The 26,370-nt window shown below is 39.3% G+C and overlaps 1 protein-coding gene across 2 annotated transcripts in view; it reads right to left on the bottom strand.

Moving 5' to 3' along the window:
* Positions 1-991: 991 nt before the first annotated feature.
* Positions 992-26,370, bottom strand: part of ranbp10 (RAN binding protein 10) — a 41,537-nt gene continuing 16,158 nt past the window's right edge. For both annotated transcript variants that reach the window (XM_072695426.1, XM_072695427.1), the window contains exons 4-15: positions 21,118-21,285; positions 20,884-20,906; positions 20,402-20,586; positions 19,452-19,564; positions 18,092-18,200; positions 13,540-13,685; positions 12,798-12,990; positions 12,507-12,646; positions 10,018-10,163; positions 7,230-7,341; positions 5,773-5,914; positions 992-3,850 (exon numbers count right to left, since the gene is read on the bottom strand). In XM_072695426.1, the coding sequence (XP_072551527.1) occupies positions 5,784-5,914; positions 7,230-7,341; positions 10,018-10,163; positions 12,507-12,646; positions 12,798-12,990; positions 13,540-13,685; positions 18,092-18,200; positions 19,452-19,564; positions 20,402-20,586; positions 20,884-20,906; positions 21,118-21,285 (1,466 nt within the window). In that variant the 3' untranslated portion in view covers positions 992-3,850; positions 5,773-5,783. The remainder of the gene's footprint in view (positions 3,851-5,772; positions 5,915-7,229; positions 7,342-10,017; positions 10,164-12,506; positions 12,647-12,797; positions 12,991-13,539; positions 13,686-18,091; positions 18,201-19,451; positions 19,565-20,401; positions 20,587-20,883; positions 20,907-21,117; positions 21,286-26,370) is intronic.

Genomic DNA, 26,370 nt, shown 5'->3' with positions numbered 1-26,370 from the left:
GCCCACACAATAACGCTACCTCCACGTTTGACATCTTGTGGTCCTTTGTATTTACTCATGTGTAAAATTTTTCATCAATACTGTAACTTCCTGGAGGGTGTTCCTGGTCTGGCCACTAGTTGTGAGGGGTTTTATCTCCATAAGGGGGAAAAAAAGCTTTTTAATAGCTGATTTGTCACATTTGAGTTGTGACCATTGCTCTTTGATGAGTTTCTTTGAATTTTCCACTTAATGATGGCTTGTTTCACCAGCAGTGACAGCTTGTTGAACATGTTGAGTGTTAAATGCAACAAATTCCATGCAAGTTTCACATTTGAAATCAGCTCTTGAACAACGCAACTCTAATCTGCTTACTTGTTAGTGAAATAATGAGGGAATTACCCAGACCCCTCTGAAGAACAGTCGAGAAGCCTATTACCCACTTACTTCTACATCCCTGAAAATAGAGACTACTTATGAAGGTAGTCATTTCCACACTGATTTCCTGTTTTGGATGCAAGTATCCTGAACCCAAAACTGAAAGTCTACACTTTCCAAATACATTGGTTAGAATTCTCCATGACACTATGAATTTGATCAGTTCCACCAGCTGAACAGCTGATATACTTTAATGAAGGCTAAATTGGAAAAATTAATAATAGGTGAGAATGTAAAAAGCATCTCATTTTGGGATGAGTTGGGAATGTGGGGTGGTAATCATCAAACATCTTGATCTGGACAGTAGAGACAGTTACTCCAACAAAAGGGATGAACTTTACAAAAAAAAAAAAAAAGAAGGAGAGAAACAACGAATGAGTGGGTGGATGTCCTAATACTTGAAATGGCCAAAAAGGACTAGGAATAAAACCTTTTCATTGATTTCCAGTGTTTCCAAGTTTTTTTTCTTCTTCTGAAAGTTTGTAAAGTTTTCATGTTGAAGAGTATATGAATATTTTACTTTTTTTTGCATGCAAAAGAACAGGACACGAAAAAATACCACAGACTCACAATATATGCTCATGGATGTGTATTTTAATAAAAATAATTCTGTCAAAATTAAACGAGTACAATATTTCTTTAACATGTTTCCAGTACATAGTTTTGTTTTGTATTTTTTTACTCCATTATCATTTTCTTTTTTTATGTTGTTTTAAAGGTTTTTAAAAGGTTCATGCAAAGTAGAGGGTAAATCATTTCACAATGGCTAAAATCAAAACTCAAATAAAATTTGAAAACATAATAGAAGAAAATTGTGCACAGCTTGTTGTATTCAGCTTTAGCTCTATTTGTCCTGCTTCTGTCATCCGAGGCACAAAATGGCACTGCATGGACAAGCGAAGAAGGACAAATGTGTCCTGGGAGGACTTTCAGCTATTTTTTTCCCTTCATTGTATACTGTAGGTCCCTATTCAAGATTCTGTTCTATGATGGATTACTTTCAAATGGCAATATACAGTTTGGATGTTAAGCCTATGCCGAGTTCCCAAAAACATTGTTTTTGTTTTATTTTCTCCTGCCATTAAAAAACCTAAAACAAGCTCCTACTACTGACAGATCAGTAAAAGTATGAGCTTTCAGGTAGAGCTGGGATTGTGTGTCAATATTAAACGATTATGGCTCTGTTAAGAGTTACACATGATGTCTCCATGCAACAGGGTAACACCACTCAGTTATCTTCATCGATTCATCTATCGGAATAAGAAATGATTAAACATATGTAGACTTGAACATGGATTACTGGGTATAAGAGTGTACAAAGCAGTAGCCAAGCAGTAGCCATAGAAGTAGCCAAAACCATGTGGTCAGAGGTGTACTTTTTTGTCCTTTTCTTTTCTAAACAGACTGCGTTTTTGCCTTTTAGCTCCTATTGATCGTAAAGATGATAAACAAATGACCTTGAGGAGTACATACATAACCTTCTGGACCATTCCCTCTAACAGCCCAGGGCCCAATCACCCCATGGTGAACAGGTCAACCCGGCCCTGCTACTGCACAGCCTCTAATGTCCCTATTTACTACTGCTTCCTGTGACACGAACAAGCTAGACTGGGTTGTTCGCAAAAGTGAGTGAGGTATAACTGAAATATACAATGCAATATGTCCAGAAGTAGGTGCAAAAACCAGGGATGTAACAAACAATCTCATGATGGCCAGCAGCGAAACTTGAGTAATAAGCGGAGTAAACGGCTAGGCTACATTCAACAACACAGTGGAGCACCACTCGCTGGCTGACTGGGCAAAATACTGGGTTAAACACGTAGATGTGAAAGATATGCCCCTCCCCCCCACACACTCAGCCCATGAAAGCATCAAAATGAGAGAGTATCACAGGAAAAAATAAAAATAAAGGGATTATTCTGACACTGATCCAATTGGAGAGCAACCTAAAAAGACCAAGGAGAGAGGAAGAATCGGGCCTTAGCCACATATCCTACAGTGACTGAGTCAGTGCTGTGTGTAGAGTCAAAGTGACAATGCCGCAGCTTATCATGGCAAAGGGGGATATAAAATGGAGAAGATTGAGTATGAAGAACAGGGAAAGAGGGAGTCAAGATGAAGAGGACAAAATTAATTGGGTAACAATATAAACAAGAAACCACAAGAACTAAAATACTTGTTTTTTGGGGTCTAATCATCATCTTGCATGCAATGAGTGGCTTAATCAGACTCTCTGTTCCATAATGGCCAAAGGTGTCTCTGACAGCTGTGTCTTATTCAAACAACTTAATAATACAGGATCAACAGAGATGCCCGTTGTCAGTAGTCTGTAGCTTGTTCATTAATAGGAAAACCTTGCCATAAACGCTATGCGAGCGAGCACAAAAGCAAAACGTACGAATTAGTGTAAGAAGTCAGCTTGTAAGCCTCAATGGAGCAGTCAAAAATGAAAAAACTGCTAACCTTGGTTTCCTTTAACCAAAACTTGACTTTTTTTATTTGTTACAGCCACACACAATTAGACACCCACAGGTCAATTCTGATATTTCTAACCAAGAAAATAAAATTAAATAAAAGCAGGGGGTTACGTTATTATCTGTACGGTACCCTAGAAAGATTGGAATTAAAATAGAAGCCTTTTTGATGAGCGTTTGTAAAAAATAGACTTGGTTTCAGCTGGACTGTTTTGAATCTAATAAAACTGGTGCTGGTGCCAAAGCTTTAACTACTAGCTTTGAAGTGGGAGACACAAGGGAGAGGTGCACCTTCTCGCTAATCTCTCACACACTTTCAGTTCTGAATCTGAAGAAAAAAAGAAAAAAAAAACAAAAACAAAAAAAACACAAGGGTAAAGGGATCAAACTGGGCTCCCTCTACTACATCATAATGGTATCTGCCTAACACCTAAAAACTGTAGTTAAGCTGTACAGTAGCCAGTAAAATTGAACGAGGCCTTAATAAGTAGCCACAGTATTGCTAGCTAAAAGCAATACCTCATTCTGCAGTGTCTCATGCTAAAATGACACGTCAAATACCTGAGTTCTGAATAAGGGAGACTTCTTGCACTTTGAAGAAGAGTTTACTACTGTGGATGTCCTTGATATAGTGCGCATTTAGAATAATATGTATTGAATTCACCCATAAAAACAAAAAGGGAAATCTGGTTCAAGATGAGCACAACAAACTGACAAAACAGAAACTAAAATAAAAATGACTAGATAAACGGAATAATAATTAATTATCTTTAAATAGTGTCACACAATTTGTATTTGATAATACTAAATTAAAAAGAAGCCTCTCTCCTCCTCATGTTTCTAGTCATTCCTCATCCGGACTGCCTGTGGCAAGCGGCAAGCGACACACTAATTCAAACGAGCGTGTTCCTCATGGCAACCAACTGGAAAGTCCTCTTCTTAGCTGTCCCGAACATTGCCTGAGGAGAGAGAGATACACACACACACACACACACACACACACACACACACACACACAGTATACTTTATTATGTAAAAAGCAAAGCAGTTAATAATCAACGTTTTATTCAAGAACATCTTGCACAGCGTAGACTGAAATATTATAAGGCTCTTTAAAAAGGCAGCAGCTGTAGAACCATGACAACTAGTTCTACTTAGGCTAAAGATATACTTGCTGTTAACTACACATTTGTGTATGCATGATGGCTGCCTCGTGTATACTCACAAATTAATGCTACATGTATGCAAGCTGCAGTACACATAAAAACAATAGGGGCAGTGCAGGCACTCAGCAGCATCATTTGGCGAAAAAGTTTAAAATAAAGGCTGTGTGACCAAGTTTGCAATTATCTGCATCTGCATGACGTGTCCTTGCTGTTGCACAGTGACAAATATGCTTGTTAGAACAGCTGGCGAGAGCTCAGTATTATTTTACAAGTCAATGTGGAAACCTGGTCAGTGTTCTCTGGTCTGCCCTCTAGTGGGAGCCTCCATTACCACAGGGTAGCACATGTGCAAATGTGTAATGTCATTTTCACAACGCAGCCAGTTGTCTATACAAAAGCGTGGCCCAACAGCAAGTATCTCCAGCCTTCTTTACACTGGTGAAAAAGCCTTCATAGATGGTTCTATACCCAAAAAAGGGTTCTGCTATAGTCAAAGAACACTTTTTGGTTAGTGTCACCATCAGAAACCACCAGTGTAACCATGGCAAACCACATAATGTTTATCATACTTTTAATACTACACTAAAGACTGCATTTCTAATAGTACAGATTATTTAGTGCAGGAGTGCATGGTTTAATGCACTTAGCAAGAATGCAAATCATTCATATGCATGATTTCTCAATACAAATATACTGGCTCGTTTCCACCCTTATTGAGCTGGTTGACCGCTTGCTCCTAAACACAATAAAAGAAAATTTGCCCTGCTCTGCAGGACATTCTTCTTGCGTACCGACCCAATCATTCCTAAACCAGTTCATTCCGTTCCTACTGTGCTAACAAAGCATGTTTTTACGGATATACCGACCACTGAAGTGCACGTTTCATTACAAAGAGTATAATTAGTGCTGTGTAAGGTTATAATTAGTGCTGGCTTCAGCCTACTTTTGCAAAGCGTCAAAAGAAGTCTAGGCTTTGGTGTATTCTTATTAAAATAAAATATTTGTATTTAAAAGGGTCCCAGCAAAGATAAAATGGCACACATCAGTCTGCCTGACAGGTAATAGATTACTGCTTTTTGTTTGAGTATTCAATAACAAAATGTTAGTCAGAATATCCAGTCATAGTCTAGATGAGAGAGCCAAGCTGCCTTGCTCATCAGAAGTGCTGCACAACAGCATACAGTCTTGCAATAGATACGCCTAATGTCCGATTGCACACACGCAGCTCGTCTAGTCCCTGTAAAAAAGAACTACCAATAGAATAGGACTCTATGGTGCAGATAAACACGATCCTGTTGGGCTAGAGACCTCCAGCATTAAGCTGTGGAGCAGTAGAGCATTGTGATTTCGTAAGCAACAATAAATGAGCAGGTGTCCTAATACTTATTTCACCTCAGTTCTTTATCTATGAACTGAAGTGATGTAAAATGTTAGTCTTTGCTGCATAGCATGCATAGAAAGATCCAAGTAATAAAACTCTGATCCAATTTGGAAGTCAAAAATACATTTAAAAATAAAGTAATTAAAATACTAAAACAATTACATTTCTGTTCTGGGAGCAGTCAACCATGTCTTTTTTTGTTTTTGGTTCAATAAAAGGGGGGTTTGGAGGCCCTGGAGGCTCCTGTTTCTTTCACAATATTTGTAGTAATTACTGAAAACAGTGATTCCAATCTCTTGAATGCTTAGTGCATGTATGTGTACATGGCAGTCACCTGGACTTGGGCTAGTGCAAAAAGTTGTCGACTCTGGCGAAGGAACAGGAGCCGGAGCGCACTCGGGCCATGAGCTGCACACACTCGGTGGCCTGGCCCAGCGCCAGCATAAGTGGAGGCTGCTTGGGCAGGTTCTGAGACTCTGCAGAAAAGAGAAGCTTTCATTTAGGCACAGCAAATACAGATGGAGAGGGTAAGAGTTCTCAAGGTCCGATATCACTTCACAATTTGGTAGTTAATACGCGCGCGCACACACACACACACACTTCAGATTTGAATTGATTTGCAATTTGTTAAATAGTACGTTACTTTGATGATTGTAATTGGTCATGTTAAATAAACAGCAGAAACACAAATAAGAAACACTTTATCCTAATTCTTATTACTGTACTTAATACTACCAGCTACTCAGAACTCATCCTACCAGTAATATATCCAAAATATACAGATCTTTGCAAAAGCATACAACCCCCTTAAACATAATCAGGTTTATCTGGATTACAAAGGGCACCTTATTTTGTGTAATCATATTTTATTTCAAATGACTGACAAAACTGACTTCAAAATTAATTCAGTGATATTAATCTTGCATATTAATTTGTTATCTAACAAAAATATTACCTGACAATGTTGCTTGCATAAGTATTCAACAAGCTCCACGTTCACACAGATAAAACCCTAATGAGGTCACAACTGACTTAAAATTGGCCTCTACCTGTGAATCCTTAAAAAGGTTCAACTTTTCTGGCTTAAAGACCATCTTAATTTAAGAACCACTGGTCAGACCCAGAATCTGAAGGAAAACTGTGAAAATGAAGACCAAAGAGCATTCACCTGTAGAAGACAGGACAGGCTATAAAGTCATGTTTGGATATTGCAGTGAGCTGCATCTCATCACTCAGACACTGCCTAAATAAGAATGGCCCTCAAATCTGTATCCTAGCAAGAAGGAGACTTCTAAGGAAAGCCACAAAGAGGTGGTCAATCTTAGTCACAGTTACACAGTTTAGCACAGTCTGCTAAAATGACAGAAGGTTTGGTTTTTTTTGGTCAGAAAAAAAAAAGTTTGGTAGAAACTCCAGCTTTCAGCAAGACAGTGATCTTAAGTACAAGGCCAAATCAACACATGAACAGCAAAAAAGCAAATGTTTTACAACGGCAAAGCCAAAGTCCAGATCTCAGCATAGTAAAGAATGTGAGGCACTGTTGGAAGGAAAAAATAAAAAAGCAGCCTACAAGAGTCATCCAGCCACACTGTACAAGCTGAAGTGAACATGCAAAGAAGATGGGTGACAATCACTCTCAAAAGCGTTCAGAAAAAAAGAACAAGGTGTTTCTTCTGCAGGAGTTAAATAGTTTCTTTAAGGATCATTTGTAATCCAGACAAATCTAACGAGGGGGTGGGGTGGAATTCCTCTGCACGAGACTGTGTATGGTATGTGTCAACAGGTTCTTACCCAATATGGCGCTGTTGAGGGCAGAGCAGATGGCCTCTCTCTGCGTGGGGTCCAGCTGCTGGCCCACTGGGCAGTTCCATGGATCTGAATATGCCAGCAGACTGAACGCATCCTACACACACACACACACACACACACACACACACACACACACACACACACACACACACACACACACACACACACACACACAAAAAGGGCAATGAGAGCGGTGTTTGCCAGTGCAATCATAGCATGAGGGCTAATAACCTTTCCAACTGTGTGTCCATTATCATCAGCTGCAAGCAAACAAACGGAGGCTGGAGGGAACACTAATGCGTGCTACTAACCACATACGAGTGAACTAAATGTCAAACTCTGTCTGCCTGCCAAACTCTGACTGACTCATCCCATCCCTACGGCAGGGTCATAACAGAGCAATGCCAAAGAGGCAGAGGGCTTCCGAATAACAGCTACCTGCTTACAGATACAAGCTCTAAAAGCAATCAAACCAAAAGTGAAGAAGAAAGCAACTAGATCTAGATCTGCAAAACTGCTCAGCCTTCAAGCTTGAAGAGTCCTTCAGAGCACCAATAAGTGATGCAGTGCAAAAATGTTGGTAATATTTTATTTTCAACCCTGCTACGTCTATCATGAGCCTGAAATAGTGAGTTGTCATAACCGATTAAGTTTGTTAATATAATAGTGTTGCATATTACTGGTAACGAAAACTGTCTCCAATGTTTGGTGTCATGATGTTAAACATCATAGCAGCCCCACCTTCAATCAGGATCCGCCCAAAAAACACGGTCCATCTCTAGTGACCATATAAATGAAGTACGATTGATATGCAAATTGAGCGGAATGAAGTAGTGTTTGTAAGGGGTATCCAAGTGCAATTAAAGCAACATTATGTAGAATTTGTACCTCAAAATAACAGCTTTAAACACATTGTGAGGAAGCAGCAGCAACAGAAATAACCATTAACTAACAAAATATTAGTCAACTACCAAAAGCATTAGTTGCTCTACTTAATGCTCTGAAACCAGGTCATATTTGTGTAAAATCAAGCAATATTACTCTTCTGCGACATTCCATATTCCTCTTTCACTTTTAGTGACTGTTCTGTATTTCTCAGCTTGTCTAGAAATGCATGCATTCCACATTCTGACTGTAGGGGGAGCCCAGGGACAGAAACCCCAATTCTCTCATAATGCAGCTTCTGCTAGAGAAAATAAATGCAATATGTGAGCAGATGTCCGACGTGTAGAGTGCATAAAGTCGACAAATTTAGCAATTCAGCGTAGCAAATGACATCTGCCACGTTCATGACATTGTTATATCAATGTTATGAAGTGAGGCTCCAGTAAAGTGTTTCCAGTGAGTGTTTACCATCATACACAAATGACTAATTTGCTTGTGGCCCTCTGTGTGCTGCCACACCAGCTCACTCTACAAGACCTCCAAAGGTGCCCTGTGGTAACCGGCACCAAGACTTCAGCAGCAAATCTCTCAAGTCTTGCAAATTGCAAGCTGGTGCCATTGGACTTCTTGTTCCAGCACATTCCACGGGTAAACAGCATACACGTACCTGGTCATTGCTCCAAAGTTCCAACACTTGACACATGACCATTGTACACACTTTCAACAGTGAACAGAGACTAGCATAGGCACTCTGACTGGCCTATAGGATTCATTCCTCCTGTAGCCATCATTAGAAGCCATTCAGTTTATTTTGGCTAGAGGAGCCTGGGGCGTTCAACATTCTGTCACTGGCTCATGTTTTGTAGCTCCTTGAATCACTGTCAGTATGTACTCACCACTGCTGAGCAAGAGTCCCCACAAGCCTTGCCTTTTCAGAGATGCTCTGAACCTAGTAGTCTAGCCATAATTATTTGACTCCTGTCAAAGAGGCATTTGGTCTTTACATTGCACACTTCCTCCAAAACAGACAGATCTGTTACCATCCCAGCCCAGACCTTGACATGCACCATTGTTATGAAATAACATTATTAAATCCGCTTTCTAAACTGCTATATTTAACGTTACAAAAATATTTTTTTTGGCAGCTTCTTCAACAAGATGACTCCTTGTGAACAGATCCTAAAACAGAGTGATGTGTGTTTAGAACAGTGAAATGAGTAAGCCTCTTAGCTACTGTTCACTCTGTACATTCACTTTTATAGGCTACCTCTGCAGCATGATTAAACTGTGAATAAGAGTGTCCGTCACATACCATAAACGTCAATGTAACTGCCCAACTGTTGTGTCAGTTAACTTAACAGTGATTGACTAGCCTCACTGAGGGACTGAGGGAGAGCAAGAGCCATCTTTCCTGGCGAGACAGGCAGGTCAATTACTCTCTCTTAAGCTCCCAACCACAGATAGCAGTAGCAGTTTTTGACAAAAGGTTGCACTGCAGATATTTTTAAAAAGACATTTCCGACGCTTTCAAAAACGTGCCTCACTGCTGCAAGTTGTAGAGAGCATCCATTTGCCATCCACCTCTAGTGTTTAATGGCTTCATTTATCCAAATATGCTTAGTGGTTTGGGCCTTTTTAGTTACTTTTTGAAACCCAGAGTTCCCCTACACGGCTGCCTGAAGATTAGTAGTGTTCTTGCGATCTCCTAAACTTAGAGGAGACAACTGCAGTGCCCTTGAGCAAGGCACCTAACCCCCAACTGCTTCCCAAGAGACGCAGCTAGGGCTGCCCGCCACTCTGGGCTCGTGTATGGATGGGTTAATAGCTGAGGTCAAGTTCCTATGTGTGCAACACAAAGTGATCGAATGATTCGTCCTTTCCTTACCTGTAGCATTTTCTTGTGTGTGGCATTCTTGCCGTACTGGCGAGAGAGTTGCTCGTTAAGGGCCTGCAGCTCACGGCCGAACTGGATCATCCGCTCTGTGGCCGCCTGGTTGCCCCCACACAGCTGCCTTGAGCCACAGCTGTCCTCTGGGAAAGAGATGATGACAGAGGAGCTCGTTTGTGGGTTTTAGGTCAGTGAGCATTTAGAAAACCTGTGCTGGCATCTCTATACAGTGAAACGTACAGTTCAGAGACACAACACTATATGGCTTATTCCCAATATATTCCAAAGTATGAAAGAAATGATCAGCTATTGACAGTGTGTTAGAAACTCTAATTTACACTTACCTCTACAGAAAATATTTTTTTGAAAAGATTTACTGATCTTTGGCAATGAGAAAGCTGGACAAACAACAAGCTCACTTCAACACCTGCAGCACGGTAAACAGCCTGTGGCAGTTTTTGTGTGCACACAACACAGCTTGGAGCAGTGGCAGGCACTTGTGGACCCCTGATATTTATGGCTGATTAGAACTGCCTCACCACAACAGCAATGAGACACAACCTGACTCAAACCACAGCCATTTCTAAACTGCTTTCTGCATGTATTTAATGCTCAAAACAAAGTTTTCCAAAACTATCAGCTGCTTCTACAAGCCAAACCCAGTGGTGATGCATGTTTAGGACGTGAGTGAAATGAGCAGGCCTTTCAGCCACTGTTCCACTCCGTGGCATCACTCCGGCTCTCTCCTGCGCTCAGTAACCTTGGAGACAAACATTAAATTGCAGCAGAGCTCAGTTTAGCAGCAGGCCAGGAGGCACAGACCAAGCGAGTGTGAGAGAGAGGGAGAGTGTTTAAGCTTAAAGTTTAAGACTGATAAAGTTGTGAAACGTTGTGAAAGAACTCGTGTTTACCTGTAATCTACCAAGAAAATGAAACGACTTGCCATTTTCAGCAGGAAAAATAATAATAACCAACAAAATCATGTTTCACCCCCTCCTCCCACTACCCCAACATATCCAAGAGTAAAAACGCAGATATTTCAGAGATCATCACTTATACCATGTTTTCCAGTGGAAAAGTACAGAAGAAATTAACTGCTTAATTTCATATTTTTTTGGGGGACAAAAAACAAAAAAAAACTAAACAAAAAAAAAAAAAAACGGTTTATGAGTGTTAAAATTCAGAAAATAAATGGGAACTGTGCTCAAACACATAGCATCCATATAATATATAAAACAAACATCACTTTCTATTCACTCAGAAAATCAAACACATGCAATGTAAGCAGGGGTACTTTTGTGTAAAACTGTTTATATTTCGCAAATGTTCCATCTATGGCAGCTGAATGTAGTAACTATTGATTGTATGCAGGATCAGGAAGTAATCCTAGATCTTGTGTGTAAGAATGAGATGACATTTTTTATTTTACTTAACCAACACCAACACCAACAACAACAACTATTCAGCCAAATTTAGTGTGACTGCAAATGGTACGCCTTGCCTCATAGGCAGGGTTAACTGTACAGTTAGGGCTACAGTCACTAGAAAAGTCTGACAAAGAAATGCAAAATCAGTCAATCATTTTGCATCTTTTTGATTTCTAATGTCTTGTTTCTGGTTATAATATTGATTTATTCCCCTTTACAACTACAATGTCAAAGAGTTTTCATTTCTTAACTTTTAATTGAAGTCAATACATAAAATGATTTTAGTATTTTTTTTTGAGGATTCGATTCAAAATTTTGATACAATGTTAAGAACTGCCAAATGTCAAAAAAGATGAGGCTTATTCCAGGTTAACACTACATACCTTTCATCAGTGTCAGCACCAGATTGTTTCACGCGTCACAGTACACAATTTCTTGTCTTGAAATCTGGGATCTTTTAGTGTTTTTTTGCACAATGCACAACGGATCAGTGATACAGGGTCACAAGTGACAAAATCTTTCACCAGTAGGTGAAACGAGTCTGTCTGGTCTCCAAAAACTTTTTTGTGCGAAAAATAGATGCGAGAAATAGATGCCCGTAAGAGACGGGTGAAACAAGTCGTCCATGTCTTGCACCCTTATTGGCTGTAGCTAGTCACTGCACTAACTTCCAGTCACAACATTTTTCACAGTAATGGACTGAGAGGTCAACAGGTCCAGATATTAAACTACATATTTGCTAGATATTTCTCAGAGGCTTTTTAAGGCATCTGCGATCACTCTGCGAGTTCTCCGATTATGTCTTTCAGCAGCTCGCAAACAGCGACAGAGCCAATGACGAGCAAGCTGCTTTTGTCAAAAACATTGACAACTAAATCTGGGCTAAAATCATGTGGTGTAAACCTACCATTATTTGTAACTAACTGTACAGTGATAAAACTAACTGTACTTTACACTGGTTAGTGGCTAGTCTTTTTTTATATGCTTTAAAACGATGCTATATTAAAGCCAAGAAGCTCCACATGTAATACCCTTAAATGTGCTTGTGTGTGTCTATACCTGCTACTCCATTGCCAACACTACTGTCATCCCCTTGCAGGATCTCCTGATGCTTGTAGGTGCCGTTCATGATGCGGGTGGAGGAGTTCTCCGTCACCCCATTACTATAGTGCTCCGGCTCTATCTCCATCTCACTGTCACTACACATGCACAAATATTTACAGTAAGACATCCAGTCAGACAACAATGCAACAACACAGAAACTGAACATTCCAGGTCTAGAGGTTTCCAAAGTGTTTTCTCTGTACTACACACAGTAGTACAAGAACCCCCTGAAGCATGCACACACACCTAGTCTCCTGGTTGCTGGTGGCGCTGTGTGGCTGGGACTTGGTGGAGTCGGTGGAGTTAGATTCAGAGTAATTGACAGAGGAAGGGGAGGAGGAAGGAGAGGAAGAGGCGGAGCTTGCTCCAGGGTATTTGCCGTGGCTCTTGCTTTTGTTAGAAGGGGTCACCCCGTTACTGCACGTAGGACTGTCTGCACCTGCATGGACAACAGACCTATTAGATATGGTGTGCTGGTCCCTGTGCACTCCTCAGCTCAATCACTCCAAAAGACATCTGAGCAGTCAACTAAACTTTCCATATGGAAGAATAGTTGAAACCATGCAGCCTTTTATTCCAATGAGTGTGTTATTTCTGTATTGACTTAAATGAAACAATCTGCAATCTGTAATTATGTATGTATTTATGTTTTATATAACACTATGTTAATGTTATTATTAATAAATAAAAATACACTGAATTCACCCTGAAATCTACAAAAAATTCAACATTTTATTATTAATTTTGCTGAGATTTAAACAGTCATCCAGTGTGGTTTAAATAAAAAGCACTAAATCTATTAAAATATGCTTTTATGAGCACCGAACTTGAATGTGACATTCCTAGTATGTGCATTTGCAAATACTCACAGGTTTAGAACAATATACAGTGCATAGGCTATAGTAAGAGCGATGCTACCTTTTACTTACAAAGTGTGATCTGATCAACAAACAAACAGTAAGCATGTGTATGTGTAAGCATACGTTACCTGTGCTGTGCAGATGGGGGTTGGCAGCTCCGTGTCGGGGGCTTATGCTTGGGGAGCCGGGGTAACTGTCTTGGGGTTTAGAACGGACACTAAAGCATCGTACCTCGCTGTCTGTACCATTCACCATCTCCACAAACTGCCGACACCTGAGGAGGGAGAGACCAACGTAGGAGGTTACACAATGTGTTTTACACATCTATCACTCAGCAAGCCACAGAAATGTTCAAATCACCAACAGCCTCTCACAGATTCCTTACGACATGTCTGATGCCTGGCAGTCATTAGTCCAGTCTCAGACACACGGATACTGAGACTTATTAGAGTAGGAGCTAGAGTGAGTCTCTTCTATGGTACATTAAATTAGTAAAGAACATTTATATCTGCTTCTTTTAAATGTTTAAATGGTTCTTCACACACTACTTTTAAAAAATAGGTCTTTACGGGACCATAAAAGGTTCTTCTATGACACAGCTTAAATAACTATTTGTAGCATCTTTATTTTTATAGGAGTGTTTCATTGAGATGTGCGCTTCATTCAGCTTGGGGGTGCAAAATAAAATACAGCAAAATAGTATCTGCCAACAACAACAAAAAAGTACAGAAGATAATTTTACCATCAAAAAGGTTAAATATGAGATGGTTAAATATACTTCAGCCATTGGGAATCAACAGCTCGTCTTCTTCCCTTTTATTCTCAGCAGCAGTGTGCTTTATCTGTGTATGACTGATGTTGAACAGTGTCACACATGATCTCATAACATGAGGTTCTGGAGGCAACTATGACAGAATCTGGATGTACAGATTTATTGAGGCTGAAATTCATTCACCAGTCATTAAGCATGCGGACATGTTTTACATATGTGGACAAACAAGTGCTGTCTCCGTGATTAATCTTTCAAGTTTGGCCCCAACTTCCTCCCATCTGTCACTCTCTTTACAGAGCCTAGTGACATATAAGCAGTTTTATTTAGAGATGCAAACACAGCGTTGCTACTGTTGAGCTAAGAGGGTAGATTTGCATTTTATTTATTATGCTGAAATATGGGTTCACTGATTCAATTGATTGCTCTAGACAGTTTATTAGGGATTAGTAGGCATGTTTTCCATCACTAAAATTCAACATGCTAGCTAGCATTGTAACTTGTGATTAATCATAATTACTCACAGAACATTGCTGTTATTTTTTTTAAATTAATAAACAGTTAATAAACAGATCATCGCTGCCACTCATCATCTCCATTTTTGCTGTTTTCTGAAAGTCAACCATTTAAGCACATATCATTACACTCATTACATCAACTGTAGTCAAATGGAATCAAGTAGAGAGGATGTAGGAGGCTTCCAGAGCAAGAGGGGACACAAACTTTTTTTGTTGCCATGACTTATGTAGCATTGATCTGTGGTCCAGTTTCGCCACCTCCATGCTGTGTTTCTACTGGATGATTGCACTTAATAGATCAATAATGAGAGTGCTAGGCAAGAAGCATGAAGGTTAATTAAATTCTAGAAATGTTTGAATACCAAATCATGCCTATGTAAATAGGCAGTTGATAATGGATAAGTGTTTTTAATCAGCAGCTCTTTTAAATCCAGTAACAGGTGATAGAAGTGATTGCTGAGTAATAGGCATCTCATTTGGTAAACGCAGTTGATGTTTACTCTTCAGTCAATGCAGCTTGTTCTGGTGTCCTCTGAGACAGGAGAAAAGACACGAGAAAAGGATGCAAGACAACAAAACAAGCAATTTAAAATAATAAAAAAAAATAATAAAAAAAAGATATGAGCTCCACCTTTATGTCTATTTTTGTATTATAACACGTTTTACAGACACAAAAAGGAAAAAGTTGGATGCAACAGGCTCCTGTCTCTTAACCATTTTCTGAAAAAGATTCGTACCATAAAAGTAACTTGTAAACATTGCAATTTTTTGGTTAAATAAATCATCAAATTTAGATGACAATACTTAATTACCCTCAGGAAAGCTGTAATATGTTTCCATGTAGAAGCACATTACTCACAATGACCGGTAGCCAGGCCTAAGTATAGCCTCCACAAATGCACTACAGATCTTATGTAAGTAAATACTTATGTAAGTAAATATATATTTCTGCTATTTATAGTTAAGCTTATTTGGTTCAAATAGAATTCTATTGGATTAACTGTGCTTGTATCAATGCTACAATTAGTCTGTTAAAATGAGCAGACAGTTGCACTGACTTAGTGCTGATCTTAGTTCTGAACTATTTATAAGCAGTGGTGGAAACAAAGCTTACATTTTCATTACTATCACAGATCTGCAGTTTGCTTGTGCAAAAATAGGATTGACCTTATTCAAATAATTACAGTCCTATGCAGAAGGTTTGGTCAAATTACATGTATCGTCAATAAAAGGGAACACAGAACACTTCTGCACATTCTAAAGTTGAATTACTGTTTATTTGTTCAACACACTGTAAAAGAAAAAGGTACTTTCAAATATGCGGTGTTGAAAATACACAGGAACCGTGTCTAAAATATGCAGAAAATGTCATATTTAAGTTTGTATCCTGCAGAGGATTTGTTTACTCATTTTCACAAAATATGCCACTTTGGCCAAACATTGCATAAGACTGCACTTCTAAAATTATTTAGCAGAAACCAAAAAGTAGTAGGGTGTGCCCTGCTCTTCCCCTACCAAGCATGATTCAGATTTACCAGTTCAGCGTATACTGCAGTTAAACAGAGAGTGCCTTTGAATTACCAGTGGCATGTGTCTAAGGTTTTACCTAATCATGGAAAGACTGCAAGTTTGAGTTCTGGTAAGGTCATGACCAAAAATGTCCTGAACTAATGGAGAGTTACTGCTGAGATTTTTTACTAACACTGATGTGGCTCTGTAATACATCAATTTGAGCCAAGATTATCAGCAAGTAATTTTTCGTTCAGGCCCAAGTTAGTATAGGTGTCAGATGAATTTGGGGGAAAAGTCTGCGAGTATAGCCTTGTTTAGGCTGCTGATGTTAAACAGTTATTCTGCTGTCGGCTAACACCAACTAGACAGCCAATCATTACATTACTTCCACCTATTCTACCAGGTCATCTAACAGATATTATGTCAATAGTAATAATGCCTGCCACTCTGCAATCAGTCAGACAATCGGTTTCTATTTAAAAAAAAAAAGCTATCTACACTATAATGCAATCCCAACAAGTCTGGTGTTACATGTTTTCACCAATATGGTCACCTCTGCTTTGTTTATAGCTTTATAGTCTGACTATGTCTAGGATGTTGCAAAGAAAAAAATGAATAACGAAGTTACAGAACTGAGTTTAGGTAGACGAGCTGTCATTCAAAACCAACACTCATGACCGAACTGTGTTCTGATGGTGAGTAAAGTTCAAATCATTGAAAAGAAATGAAAAACACACACTAATAGTGCTGAAAGGCAGAGCTGTCAGAGTCTAGAGTCTGAGAGACATGAACGCTTTTATGAATAAGTAGTTAATGTTCTACAAAATTACTCTCAAGTTAGTTTGCTGAAATACTGACACAGTGGTTCAGGCAAACCAAACTTGAAGCTCGGATATGTGTGAAAACAGGGTCCATCTTCAACTATTCCTCATGACCATCTGCCCAGCAACAGGCCTGACTAATCACATCAGGAGTAGTACACTCTAAAGCAATGATGACCGGTGGTTCACCCTGCCATAGCTTTGGTCACAGGAGCATGCAACAAAACAACTGCTGTTTCTCTAGAAAGGAAAACCTGGCAGGAAACACATGGATCTCTCTGACTGTTTTTCGGATTGTACCTTCATGTTTGTCTCTAGTTAATATAATCAAATGTCTTTGGATGTCTTTGGAATGCACAGAGCGTTCCAAGGTTCTCAAAAGTTCTGTGTCGCAGTGTGAGAGTAATGCCGATGAGCGCTGGCAGCTTTCTCAAGCAAAGTTGATTAAAAATGATGCCAGCAGCAGAGCCAGAAGAAGAAAGAGACTAACTGCAGGACTTTTTTGTAGAATTGTACTATTTACATATTGCATACTGAAGAATTCATAGTCTGTGCTGAGTACTTAATAGTAATTACTGAAAAAAAAAAAAATAAGTTACTGAATAATTCATAGTGGATACAGAATGATTTATAACAGATCCTTAACAATCTATACGAAGTACTAAAACAATCGGATACGGCATAGTTTATACTGGATACTGAATATTACACAGCAGATATCAAACAATTTATAGTAGTTTCTGCTATCACTTTCTGCATGCACTTAAGCTCTGGAGCGCTACTCTGTTGAATAGAACCTGCAAAAACCTTTGCTTGAAGGACTGGCTAGGCCATAAATGCTAATGTTACTAAAACGGAATGACAATAAGTAGTCCACACATCTAGTAACATGCAAATTGAATGATGCCAATAGTTTTTCATGACTTCTAATGGCTGTTAGCGACATTCACATGTTCCTTTTAACTATTCCATTTAGTTCTTATGGAGTGACTCACTTAGTTGGGGCAAATCTGTGCTGTGTGTGTGCATGTGCCTGTGTGCTCCTGTACACTTTACTCACTTCAACATGAAGAGTAAATTGGGGTTGCGTTCTAGGAGCCCGGGGTACAGCTGCTGTGTGGCTTCGATGGCCTCTCCGACACGACCTGCCAAGACCAGCTTCTGTATTCCTGCACATACACATACACCAGCCATGGGTTATTGGTGACAAAAGCCATACTTAGAAAAGATAAACTAAAAAAAAAAAAGATATGAGCTCCACCTTTATGTCTATTTTTGTATTATAACACACGTTTTACATACACAAAAAGGAAAAAGTTGGACGCAACAGGCTCCTGTCTCTTAACCATTTTCTGAAAAAGATTCAGAAGTAGTGCCAAACATAATTCCATAGATTAAAAGAACAAACTGTCAAAAATGTTAAAATAGCTACAGCTACCAATTTCTTTGCAGGGAAAAACACAACAATACTTATTTGTCCATCATGGCTGTGATTATATGCCTGTCCCCAGGCTCTCTGTAGTCAAAGGACAAACAGAGACTCAAGTTTCACAAGAGCACTAATATTGTGTATAAAAGAATGGTATTAATAAGGTTAGTGCATTGTGATGGTGATCTACATTTACATTTAAGGAATTTTGCAGATGCTCTGATCTAGAGTGACTTACAAAAGTGTGTTTCCGTTTACTTCAAAATTATCTTTAGCTAGATTGTATAGACTAGAATCCAAAAGACACCTCAACCTAAATGCTCCCAAATACAAAAGCCAGTATGAATACCTAGAGACACATTACTCCTAAGTAATTGCTTAAGTACTCTTGGAAGAGATTGGTCAGGGATTCAGGGGCACATTGCTTGTCTTAAGTTCAGACTAAAAAACTATTATTTCGAAAATTCTACTTAAAATATAAGCATTTCTTAATATCTGTTTATTTCAGAAAACTCAACTAAGCCTAGATGCCATGCTTAATTCATGACAGGAGAAATGTCACATACTGGGTACTGTAGGGTACAGTTTTCCCAGACTGTCCTTTGAGTCAGTGTGGTAAATCACTGTCTTGCAACCAGCATTTTATAGTCTTTGAATGGGTTTCTTAACCTACAATATATAATATACCTATTATATATATATATATATATATATATATATATATATATATATATATATATATATATATATATATATATATATATACATACATATACACATATATATACATATACATATACACATATATATACATATACACATATATACACACACACACACACACACACACACACACACACACACACACACACACACACACACACACACACACATACACACATACACACACACACCTCTCTGACTCCCAAATTGGAATTCTAAACACTGTGGGATCAGATGATGAATGGTTGGTGTGTGCATTGATTCTCACTCTGTCTGTTCTTTATGGAGGTCTGGTCCTCTTGGATCATGGTCTCTGTGGCTCGGGCAAAGGCCATGGCAGTGGCGCAGTAGCCATGATGCACCAGGTAGCTGGACACCATACTAAAGAGTACATCACACACAGTTATAACAATAATAAAAAAAAACCATACATTCAACAGGTTTACAACTTAGCAGACCTGCCTTTACAGAATTGCTATTGCAAAAAGGGAGCATCGCTAGGAGCATCCAGACTAGGGCCTGACAAACACAATGTTTATGGCCAACAAAGATGTCAAGCTTAGGGGGTTAAAAATTTATATAAATTTATATTGACAGTGCCATGAAAAAGTATAAGTTATTAGCTCTGTGTGAATTAAAAGTGACACCTTGGGTGATGTGCCATATTTAAATCTTTTAACTTATTTAAAGCAGCATAGTTTTTTAATGTAAGAAAATATTATTATTAACTATTAACTTAATTATTAACTTGTAAACAAAAAAAAAGGCTGTTTGCAATGTACTTCAGAGAAGGTTGAATACTTCTGCAAAACATTATATACTTTAAAATACTTTGTTTTCCATCATCACACTTCTTACACTTAAATAAGAAGCACAACCTTTAAATAATTCTTTAAAACATTCTTAAATAATACAAATAATATATTACTAAAAAAAAAAAAACAGATACCCAGAATTTTCACCCAGAGTTTAATTTTGGCTTCCTCTGTAGCTCCACTTTATTAGTTTAGCCTTGTGTTGTCAGGAAACAAACTACCAAGAGTGAATTTTGGCGTATGTCATTGTTCAGGCTCTAATCCTGACCAATCAGTGTGTTTTCATATATTAAAGTAATCATACAACTTAAAGAAATAAACAAATAAAGCATTTTAGATAAAATAATGGCGGCTAATCTTTACGTCTGTCAGGTCAAGGGTGTTTGTGAAACTGGCTTCTCACTTCTGCAGCACTGTCTGCCACTCGCCCAGCCTCTCTCCGATAGGGAAGCGAGCGATCATGCCGTGGATCTTCGCCCTCCACTCACTCATATAGTCCTCGATGTCGAACACAAACGGCTGCTGGCCAAAATTAGCGTCCACAATTTCTCCAGGAGTCTGTAGCCCTACTGTGGGATACAAGTTTGGCTGGGGAGAAAAAGGAGATATGAGGAGCGCTGCCTGCATCTTCATGGTGTCGCTATCCTGCTCCGTCATCGAGTCACTGCACAAGACCTTCATCCAAATCGCCTCAACTGGCAAAGCATCAGCTGATGAGGCTGCTTCATTAATCATACACTACAAGCTGAAAGCTCAGCCAAGCGCATTAGCACCCTCTTAACCTGGACAAAAATGCATTCCAAAAGGTATGACAAGATAAAGAGACACCATTACGTGTGTGTGTGTGCATATGGCATGTGAGTCAGTGCTTTACTCTTCACTTACTGGGAGGTCTGTGAATGCCACACCTGGAAGAGAAAAGAGGCAGACAAACATCAGCTCATGTAAAACATAATGAACTGCTGTGTAGCTATTTGAACATTCTGACTGGTTTCGTAAAACAAGTTTGACAGGCTTAACACTTGAGGCATTGCATTTTTGACTAAGCGTTTAGTCACAGGTAGTGTTCCAATGTTTTCATTGGAAGCCTAGGCCAGACAGGCAGGGTTTTTATTTTACCTAAACTGTGCCCGTTCTTGGTGTAGAAGCATGTGTTATTGATGAGGTTCACGCAACAGCCAATCACGTCGCCCGTTGTGAAGGTCGGGCCGTACGGTTGGCCGGTCCCTGAGGAGCAAAAGGAGTGTCCATCGTCACCGTGGTAACCGTAGGAGTGCTTGTCCCAGCCTGAAAGAACAGAAAAACAAGTGAAGGCTGTAATTACGAATAAATCACTTTAATCTGCTGCTGTCCTGTAATTGTGACATCAGAGCACTTTAGCTATTTATTCCAGGTAATTGGAAAAGTTAAGGATGTGAAAAAGGAAGCTGGATCTGGAACAACTCTAAAGAGCCAATTCTGCACAGCTTTTTGGATCCAGACATGGATGAGGCTGTTTACACCTGGCATTAACATGCACTTATCTGAATACTATCTGAATCTACTTTGGCCAGGCGCCTTTTCCACTCTTTACTAAAAGGTGCCGCCAGCGTTAAGATACTCTTTCACATAAAAAAATGTCCATAATGTACATTTCCCGTTTACTTCCTTCAAAATGGTCCAGCTTCATGTGAACGTAAACTGTTCTGAGAAACTGAGGGGAAAAAAAAAAAAAAAAATGGTCGAACATTCCAGGCATGGCTCAGAAAATGTGAATGAGTGCTTCAACTGCAAGGGAACACGCTCTCACATACTGCCAGCTATGGTCGATCATCTATGAATGTGTTTTAAAGTGATCCAACCGTAATCCGATCATAATGGTCTCAATCACTCATCACCAAAACTACAGTGAAGCATCTCTGACCCCCTCTGAAAGTGGTAATCCAATCACACTACGTCCTCGGTTTGTTTACACCTGGATTTTCATGTGGTCAAGTGAAATCTGAACATGATCCGATCACCAAAAATGCCCGTCAATCCAAGATATAAACAGCCTTGATGAGCCAGCACCAACATTCTTTCTTCCCCCTATGCACTCACTTCAGCTGTTCAGCAAAACATGCAATGCCTAACCCGGCCAGAAAGGGGCCTCAGACTACATATCAGGTCAGACTGAGCTGTAATGAGTCACTCAACTCCCGGCAACACTTACTGTGCACCGCAGACACTGCGAATCCCAATGCAACCTGTGCATGCCAGTCCTAGGCACTGCATATGGTAGTGTGTTAATGATCTGGCATTACTGGGCACAAGTTCTACCAATGTCTCAGCAACGCAGAGAGACTGACTGGACCGACACGTACCAAGAACAAGGAGTAAAAAAGTCAAATCGAGTGGGGGGGTGGAAAGTAGGTCGTGTGTGAACTGTGAGGTATTAGATTAATCTGCAGAGCAGCACTGACCGGGATATTGCTCCTAAAGCCGCGTTCACTGTTCCCTCCATGCTAATGAAATGGGCAGGGCTCCACTATGGGATCAGAGACGCAGAGGTCAACAGGGCGCGTAAAACCATTATGCTCCACTCACACACACATACACAAACCCTAACAGACACACACAGGTGACATCACCGCTCTTCCTCAGCAACAGCAGTGTCAAATCATACATCACCACTTTTTATTTAAAAACACACAATTACCAGAACCACTGGGTACAATTAAAACTAAACAGACAAATCTAGGTGCAGCTAAGGCATCTCACTCAAATAAAAGTACTACACTGGTGCCTATACTAGAAAGCTGCCTCAGGCCAAGATCAAAATACAATAGAAAAAAAAAACCTAGCCTACATGAGCACATTTCCATTTCCATCATATTCCAAACCCCCTGAAACAAAGACCAGCGGCACAGGCTGAATTGTACTGTGGAGTTGTAGTCAGCAGGTGTGTGTGGAATTGGCTGGATGACTCCAAAGCATTCCAAAGGCCTCAAGCGTCATGGAGAAGTCAATAGCCAGGTGATGGAATCACAGGCTGGGGCCAGCTGAATAGACAGAGGAGCCTGGCCGTGCCATGTATTTGGTCAGGAGTGGTGATGGAACGGGGCAGCAGGGAACAACCTAATAGTTCTAACGCTTGCTTAAAAATACCTGGCGAACAGACATAATCGCAAAAAATTCAATATAATTCTACGCTCTCTGAGCCATATGAGGTTGCCCAGCCCAAATACATACATATTTTGTCCTTAACGTAGGACTGCACCTATTAGAATGCAGACTGAAACTTCTCTCATTGCTTCCTTGGGGATCTTTAGATGTACAACCTCAAGCAACCTCACTGTTTAAAGCCTGTACTTTAGCTTGGCTAGCTCATAGGAGTTGTTTATATGCTTCACAGCGTGGTGCTAAATTACAGCCACAGAGAAAGAGAGATTCAAATAAAACAGGTGTGAATTAATAATTTACATATAGCATTGCTATAGGAATATGAAAGGATGGTGAAAAGCAATACTACATAAACGATCTACTACATCACGATTAATCTCAGAATTTGATATATTTCATCATGATTATCACAATTTTCTTTGTAATCTGTGTAAATGCTATAGAAAATAAGGATGTTTAAGTGAAATGTTAAAATAGTTCAAAACAGTTAAAATGGGGAATGCATTTTATGCTAAATGTACTTATGTGAAAAGCTGCTGGGACAAAAGAAAACTGTAAGGGGGTTTTATTCACTCACATACTAGGTAGGCGGCTCGTTGCTGCAATCATATTCTTTGCACTTTCTGTTCTTAGGGTGCTCACTTTACTTCGCCACATCCATAAAATGTTTGGCACAGGTTGCAGCATGATGCCTCTCCTCTGTTTTCATGACCGTTAAAGCACGTGAATCAAGTCGCCACTGTTCATCTACATAATGACCTGTAACTCTGACATAGCTGTCGTTACCTAGTGATGTCTAGTAATCACCCGTAAGAGCAATAGTGGCTGTGTTCCAAATCCTGAGCTAGTTTAGCCCTGCCTGAGTCATATAGCTTGTAAATCATATATATCATAATAATCATAATAATAATAAATTATATTATGGTGAATCCAATTCAGTTACAAAATACCACAGCTTTAACCTGTAGCCTACATTCTTCTTAATAGCAATAAAATTACTATGTGCTTACCAACTGGGATACACTAACAATAGGTTTTATATACAGTACAAAAATCCACTGGTGCAAAAATCCGCTGGGGCAATAATCCAAAGCACAAAGCTCCACTGAAACATCCACATAGAATAATTTCCTCTTACAAAAGACCCCTTTGTTAAAAGAGTGTGCCATCTTATTTCACTGCATATTTTAACATAACTACTACAATCTGCAACACTTAACATCCAGTAGTTCTTCACATTCGTTTGGTTGGAAGCCAAAGCTGACACGCTGGCACCTGTCTTGATTATATAAACCTTCTTGTTTTAATTTGTCCAAATGGTGTTCAAAATATGTGCCGTGTGTGTAGTTCATTGGTTAGGTTCTGTTTGCATAGCTCATTCGGTGTGTCTACTGTATATATTTTGAAGGCAGACACCATAAATGTGGCATTTAAACGAGAACAATAACAAGTTGCAATCATTTAAATTAAAACACTGATAACATTAATTATTGGCTCAATGCTACTATGAATTCTGTTAAAAATCTATACTGCTGTGCTGGACCAATACCAGTATACAATACATTATCCAGCACTGCTTCTTAGACACAACATCTTATATGTCATCACGAAAACAGCTTCAGCATGTTTATAACTTCATACTAAACACAACTAGATATTAGAAACAGCGCTCACATTAGCCCACAATACACCAATCCCACCATTCAATTTTCTACAGTAAACATTAATCCACATCAATCTTTAATTACAGCCAATCCAATCAACTACTTAATCCAAACCAATCAAATAAAGCCTATTCATGCCTCCTTCTACAGCACAAACGTTCCTCAGGACTAAAACAAGAACGTCCCATGACGTAGCACACATTTTCAGCCAGGAACATGTTGAGGGGGGGAGAAAAAAAAATTGTCCACTTGACATCCCTTTTCAAAGAAGCATTTTGGGATTTTGGGAGAGATGTTTAAGGTTATTGTTTGCTGATGGCCTTTTCCAGGGCATGTTCAGGCATGCTCAGAGCTGCAGAGAGTAGGAAACTGTAGGAAAGGGACGGACAGCATCGGTGAAAAGGGGTGGGTGAGGCTGAGGACAGAGGGACAGCAAAGAAATTGTGCTGGTGTGCAAGTGGTGCCAAACCTCAAACAAATTATACAACTGAAATCCAAGTAGGCCTTTCAGGAAGCAGGTGGAAGTGTGAACAATAAGGACTCTGCAAAGATCTATCTGACCGTCTCACTTAATTAACAATCAAACAACCAATCATTCATAACAACTGATTAAGACTAAGAACTTAATTGTGAATACACACAGGGCCATCATGATTGGTCACAGACATACCCAATCAAACAGGGATAGTTTCTTTTTCTTTTTTTTTTCATTTTAGTACGGTGTCCAATTCACCAATGCTAATTTGTCTCTTATTTTTTTCACTGTTTAGCAACTGCCTCTGTCTGCCATTGCAACAGGTGTTCCACACTAGTTAACACACAAATTTCAGCTTCAGCAAGGCAAAAGATTTACCTGCAAGAGAGGAATCCCATCCCTGACAAAGTAGTGTGCTGTTTAAGATTAAAGCAAAGTTATTTGCCAGTTTTTTTTATTAGAATTTTCCATTCCACCTTAAATGGTGCACCACAGAACGCAGGAGGAGGAGAATAACAGGCAAATATCAGCCTTGTAATTTTATCCACATTCCAGAAACCAAAGGCAAATTAGAAAAAGCATGATTTAACCTTTATGACTGACTGATTTATGGCTTTAGTTTTTAAGTTAATTTGTGTTTCCATGACTTTGTAGTCCAATTTATTATGCCATCTTCGTTAGGCAACAGTTGTGCATGTTGTGAGCGGCTTTATGCTAATTCAAAAGTTGGTTTAGTTTATGTGAATTCTGCATTTCACACAAATCCAAACAATACCAATACGAGAGAGAGAGAGAGAGAGAGAGAGAGAGAGAGAGAGAGAGAGAGAGAGAGAGAGAGAGAGAGAGAGAGAGAGAGAATATAACTTTGTAATCTGCTTTTTAGGGCTATGACTTGTTCACAAGCAGACTCTGAAGTTGTACTGTGCAGTGACACCTGTACAAATATGACCAAATATGACAAGTATTAAAATATAGTCTTAAAATATAACTTTTTTGGCCGCAATGTGGAAATGGTATGTTTGGAGAAAAAGGTTTCATTCAATTTCATTAAAACACCACCCCTCCAACTGTGGATTGATCATGCTTTGGCTT

Source organism: Salminus brasiliensis, chromosome 13 (assembly GCF_030463535.1).
Source record: "Salminus brasiliensis chromosome 13, fSalBra1.hap2, whole genome shotgun sequence".
Taxonomy (NCBI): domain Eukaryota; kingdom Metazoa; phylum Chordata; class Actinopteri; order Characiformes; family Bryconidae; genus Salminus; species Salminus brasiliensis.
This window is presented reverse-complemented; position numbering and strand designations above follow the sequence as displayed.